The 6,010-nt window shown below is 60.8% G+C and overlaps 1 protein-coding gene across 1 annotated transcript in view; it reads left to right on the top strand.

Moving 5' to 3' along the window:
* The first annotated feature begins 3,004 nt into the window (after positions 1 to 3,004).
* Positions 3,005 to 6,010, top strand: part of SKOR2 (SKI family transcriptional corepressor 2) — a 41,666-nt gene continuing 38,660 nt past the window's right edge. The window contains exon 1 of the mRNA XM_061400108.1: positions 3,005 to 5,608. Within this exon, the coding sequence (XP_061256092.1) occupies positions 3,005 to 5,608 (2,604 nt within the window). The remainder of the gene's footprint in view (positions 5,609 to 6,010) is intronic.

Raw genomic sequence — 6,010 nt, 5'->3', positions numbered from 1 at the left:
CAAGTTTTTAGATTGGGCACGCTACTCAGAAACTCCCTTCCTCCCCGGCTTTTCTCATTGCACAGTGTTTCAGTGGACCGCTGAAACTATTCTATTCTCGGGCTAAGTGCGGTTCCTCTATCTTCGGAGACACAGTGAGGCAACAGATTTGCGCTGCGTACCCGAGGGAGCATTCGCAAAGCAGGGTGGCTCAGAGAAATGAGGGGAGGAGACGATAACGGGCAGGGATACAGTCAATTTAGAGGCGTCCTTCTAGAATCCGGGGCCTCCGGGATCCAGGTCCCCGGGATGCACGCAGACTACAGGGCTTTCTACGGCTGAATCAGATCTGCAGCTCCAGCACCGCGGCTGCGCTTGCTTCGGGTTGGAGAGGTTGTTGTCGATTGCGGGTGGGTTTAGGTGTTAGCTTTCGTGCCTGCTGAGAAAGAATCTGCTCACTCTGCCTTTCGCTCTCCCTCCTCCCTGCCTGTAACATGCCAGCCCTTTAATGTGGAGTGTCAGGGAGACGGTGACGTCACCTTGCCCGCTGGGTGGCGTCCCCTCGGTCCGACACGAGTTCAGAGACAGAGAAAGGCGCTGTCAGACTGCGCTCCACCTGGGGCTCGCCTGCCGCGGTTTCCGCGCGCCCACACTTTCTACGGTCGAGGGGACGCCCCGCCGCAATTCGGGCGGTCCTTCTCAGCCGACCGGGGTACCAGAGCGGTTAGCGCCGACGAGCGCCAGCATCTGCACGCGGAGCCCTCCGAAGTCCCGCCCGCTGGATTCGAGGACCCGCTTGGATGCTTCGCCTCCGAGCGACCTCGGAAGATGGGCCCGCAGCCACGCGAGTAAAGACAGCTAGGGGTTACCAGGTACTGCCGGAACCAGCCGGCCCCCACTCGGCGCACAGCTCGCGGTCCATGATTTGGGATCCCCAGCGGTGGGATTTTCCTGGTGAGGTTGAGGGGCAGCGGAGGGCTTCGGTGGTGATTGGTTTGGGAGCCAGGAGAGTTTAGCTGGGGGTCATTGGCTCGTAAGTCGGATAAGGAAGTTCGACAGCTTCCTCGGATAAACTAACTTTTAATTGTCTCTTCTTCCATCACTCACTTAAAAAAAAAAAAAATCTTCCTACCTAAAGCCTCTTATTTGTGTCTCTGCTCTGACAGGAGTTTCTGGGAGCGCTTGGGGTGAAACTGGAGCACACCCAGTCGGACACACGTCTGCCGGGCCAGCGCTGCGGAGGCGGCGGGTGTTTAACGTAGAGCAGCTCCCCGATAGGGCCAGGCCCGCTGAGCACATCGCTCCGGAGCGAGAGTTGCCATTATCCCAGGGTCTAATAAGATGAGAATCTTGTTTGGGGAGCGGGGATGAGCACTGAAGGGACCATTTGGCAAAGCTAGGGCTGGTTATTTCAGGCCCAGGTATCACGGTGCCATTTAACGCCCTGTCCCCTGGAAATACTGATCCATCCGAAGTGACAAGCCCAGCTTTCCTCTCTTTGATCGCGTTTGTTCAACCTTCCTGGAGGCCACGGAATGTAATGAGAACTGAGGATCCAGGGGTCAGAAGAGCGAAGGTTGTCAGGATAGACGTTACAGGAACCCAGAGAGGACAAGGATATGACCATCTGGGTAAAGGGGTATGCTAGTGTATTCAGTGAAATCTCTATAGTAACAAACTCCAGCGTACTTGGGGGAGGATGGTGATGCCACTGCCACCGGTGATTTTCCAGGGCAAACCATACTCTTAGCAGCTGCCCTGGACAAGAAGATGTGCGAAGGTCACTGTTGGTTTCTCAGGGAATGAGCCACTTTGCTTGCTTTGACTTACTGTCATCACAAAGGTTTCTTTCGCTTGCTTTTGGTGTATTTTCAATTTACTGGCTGTTTTCCCCCATTAAGTACCCCACTGACCAGAGATGACAGCAATTTTACCACAGGCCCAACCCTGGGCTTCCGCTTTCAGCGCTCCCACAGATTATCAAGGCCAAGGTTTATCCCTACTGTGGGGCACTTATTCCCCCTATAAGGTGAAGAGATATCTACACAAATCAGAAAAAGAAATGTCACAGAAAGTGGTTCACCTTACAACTAAATTTGCCTTTTAAAGCCCACCAGTAAGGATCCCCAAGAGCTGTTCCGTTTCTTTGCACTTCTTCTGGGCTTAACACTCTCGCCTGTACTCATTTGCTCATTGTCATGGAAATGACAGGAAAACAGTATTTGAATATTTTCAAGTCTACAATTTCATTTTTAATCGACCTATTAGAGCCAGAACCACTCAGTTTAGCAAGCAGCTTTTAGAAAACTTGAAACACCTATTTTGGTGTAACCTTGCATATAGCTCTGTACATTTTCCCCCAAAATTTCTAACTGAAGTATCAAAATATCTAATGGCAAAGATCAGGGAGAAGGGCTTTCGTTTGCTTTAATGAGCTATGTCTCAACCAGCGGTGAATTTCCCCCAAGGAAACCACAGATACCGCAAACAGTGCTTTTTTAAAAGCTTGGGTTTATTGTTTTAACCAAAATCAATCTATTTTCAAGCAAATGTGAATGGTCTCTCGTTTACAATTTGGGCTTCAATGGCCAAGCCTCAGTTTTCCATAACATCTGTAACTTGTCCTAGTTACAACTGTCATCATTACTTCCTAATTTCTAACAGGCATGCCATTTTATTCTAATGGCTTCCATAAATCCGGGATAAGGTCTAGAGTTGCTTAGGAAGTGACTTTTTAAAAATTTACGTGGGATATTTAGAACTGAAGTACTTCCAAATCCCCGCGTTTCCAAAGGATTGCCTGAAGATATTTGAGAGAACTTCCCTGTGTCCGAAACTTGGTCCCTTCGCCCAGTGATAATTATATCTTAACCGAAGGAAGTTATTGTGATAATTCTTCAGTTAGCAGCACAGCCCACCCCTCTCTTTGGTAAACTGAAAAGGCTCTAGCCAACGCTTTCTCCTTTCCCTTCCAGTCTCCAAGGCTGACCCGGAGGGCTCGGCCCGGGCTTCCCCGGCGGAGGAGATGGCTTCCAGCCCGCTGCCGGGGCCCAACGACATCTTGCTGGCGTCGCCGTCGAGCGCCTTCCAGCCCGACGCGCTGAGCCAGCCGCGACCGGGCCACGCCAACCTGAAACCCAACCAGGTGGGCCAGGTGATCCTCTACGGCATTCCCATCGTGTCGCTGGTGATCGACGGGCAGGAGCGCCTATGCCTGGCGCAGATCTCCAACACGCTCCTCAAGAATTTCAGCTACAACGAGATCCACAACCGCCGCGTGGCGCTGGGCATCACGTGCGTGCAGTGCACGCCGGTGCAGCTGGAGATCCTACGGCGCGCCGGGGCCATGCCCATCTCCTCGCGCCGCTGCGGCATGATCACCAAGCGCGAGGCCGAGCGCCTGTGCAAGTCGTTCCTAGGCGAAAACAGGCCGCCCAAGCTGCCCGACAACTTCGCCTTCGACGTTTCGCACGAGTGCGCCTGGGGCTGTCGCGGCAGCTTCATCCCCGCGCGCTACAACAGCTCGCGCGCCAAGTGCATCAAATGCAGCTACTGCAACATGTACTTCTCGCCCAACAAGTTTATCTTCCACTCCCACCGCACGCCCGACGCCAAGTACACGCAGCCGGACGCAGCCAACTTCAACTCGTGGCGCCGTCATCTCAAGCTCACGGACAAGAGCCCCCAGGACGAGCTCGTCTTCGCCTGGGAGGACGTCAAGGCCATGTTCAACGGCGGGAGCCGAAAGCGCGCGCTGCCCCAGCCGGGCACGCACCCCGCCTGCCATCCGCTCAGCTCAGTCAAGGCGGCCGCGGTGGCGGCGGCGGCGGCGGTGGCCGGGGGCGGGGGGCTCCTGGGCCCGCACCTGCTGGGGGCGCCTCCCCCGCCGCCGCCCCCGCCGCCTCTGGCCGAGCTGGCCGGCGCGCCGCACGCGCCGCATCACAAGCGGCCGCGCTTCGAGGACGACGACGACTCGCTGCAGGAGGCTGCCGTCGTGGCCGCCGCCAGCCTCTCGGCCGCCGCCGCCGCCAGCCTCTCGGTGGCCGCGGCCTCGGGTGGCGCCGGGGCAGCCGGGGGCGGCGCCGGGGGCGGTTGCGTGACCGGCGCGGGCGCGGCGGCCGGCGCCAAAGGGCCGCGCAGCTACCCGGTCATCCCGGTGCCCAGCAAGGGCTCGTTCGGGGGCGTGCTGCAGAAGTTCCCGGGCTGCGGGGGCCTCTTCCCGCATCCTTACACCTTCCCAGCCGCCGCCGCCGCCTTCGGCTTGTGCCACAAAAAGGAGGACGCGGGCGCCGCGGCCGAGGCCCTGGGGGGTGCGGGCGGCGCGGGCGCGGCGCCCAAGGCCGGTCTGTCGGGCCTCTTTTGGCCGGCGGGCCGCAAGGACGCCTTCTATCCGCCCTTCTGCATGTTCTGGCCTCCGCGGACCCCGGGCGGGCTTCCGGTGCCCACGTACCTACAGCCCCCGCCGCAGCCGCCCTCGGCGCTCGGCTGCGCGCTGGGGGAAAACCCGGCCCTGCTGCGCCAGGCCTTCCTGGACCTGGCCGAGCCCGGCGGCGCGGGCGCGGGCGCGGGCACAGGCGCCGAAGCGGCGCCCCCGCCGGGTCAGCCCCCTCCGGTCGTGGCCAACGGCCCGGGCTCCGGCCAGCCGCCTCCTGCGGGCGGCGCGGGGGCCCGCGACGCGCTCTTCGAGTCGCCCCCGGGCGGCGGCGGCGGGGACTGCAGTGCGGGCTCCACGCCCCCGGCCGACCCGGGCTCGGTGGCCGGGGCCGCCGGGGCGGGCCCCGCGGGCGCCCGAGGGCCTGCGGCCCCCCACCCTCACCTCCTGGAGGGGCGCAAAGCCGGCGGAGGCAGCTACCACCACTCGAGCGCCTTCCGGCCGGTGGGCGGCAAGGACGACGCGGAGAGCCTGGCCAAGCTGCACGGGGCGTCCGCGGGCGCGCCGCACTCGGCCCCAGCGCATCACCACCACCACCACCACCACCACCCGCACCAGCACCAGCACCACCACCACCACCACCACCCCCCGCAGCCGCCGTCGCCGCCGCTGCTGCTGCTGCCCCCGCAGCCCGACGAGCCGGGCTCCGAGCGCCACCACGCGGCCCCGCCGCCGCCGCCCCCGCCGCCCCCGCCGCTGGCCCCGCAGCCGCACCCCCGAGGCCTCCTGTCCCCCGGTGGCACCAGCTGCAGCTACCCCAGCGAGGACAGCTCCGAGGACGAGGACGACGAGGAAGAGGAGCAGGAGGTGGACGTGGAGGGCCACAAGCCCCCCGAGGGCGAGGAGGAGGAGGACGAAGGTCGAGAGCCCGAGGACGACGAGGAGGAAGACGAGGAGACGGGGGTCCTGCTAGCGGACCCCTTGGTCGGCGGCGGCCGATTCCTCCAGGGCAGAGGGCTGTCGGAGAAGGGGAGCAGCCCGGACCGCCCGCCGGCCGCCGCGGGGCCTTTCCCGCTGGCGCTGAACTCCTCGCGGCTGCTGCAGGAGGACGGAAAACTGGGTGACCCCGGCGGCCCGGACCTGCCCCCGCCGCCGCCCCCGCCGCTGGCCTCGCAGAAACCGAGCGGCGGCCTCGGCAGCAGCCCCGGCAGCCCGGTCCACCATCCATCACTGGAGGAGCAGCCCTCCTACAAAGATGTAAATATCCCCTTTAGGCTCCTTCTAGCTAGTTATTATTATTTAAATGCACCTTTAGGCGGAATCGGTTACATATGCGCAGGAAAGATGAATCACCAGATTTCCCCACAGAAATGAAATATTCAGCGTGTTTGGAAGGGCTTCTTTCCTACCAAGGGTCCTCCGTAAAATGTGGTTTCTGGTCTCTCTCTTACAAAGCCTCTGGAAGGCCTTGGGGCCTCTTTTTCCCTCCTGTGTTTAAGTTGGCTGCTTGTAGAAGTTGGGAAAGACCCCCTAAGTTGACCAAGTCCTTCCTCTAGTCTACCGGTCTCCTTTGCCCAAGCCCGAGCGCCCCCCTGAGCACAGATGTTCCCCCAAAAGCAGTGGGGCCACAAAACTGGTGCAGTCTGAATAATCCTATCA

This window comes from Bos javanicus, chromosome 24 (assembly GCF_032452875.1).
Source record: "Bos javanicus breed banteng chromosome 24, ARS-OSU_banteng_1.0, whole genome shotgun sequence".
Classification (NCBI taxonomy): Eukaryota; Metazoa; Chordata; class Mammalia; order Artiodactyla; family Bovidae; genus Bos; species Bos javanicus.
Note: the sequence above shows the minus strand (reverse complement) of the source record. Positions and strands in the feature narration are given on the sequence as shown.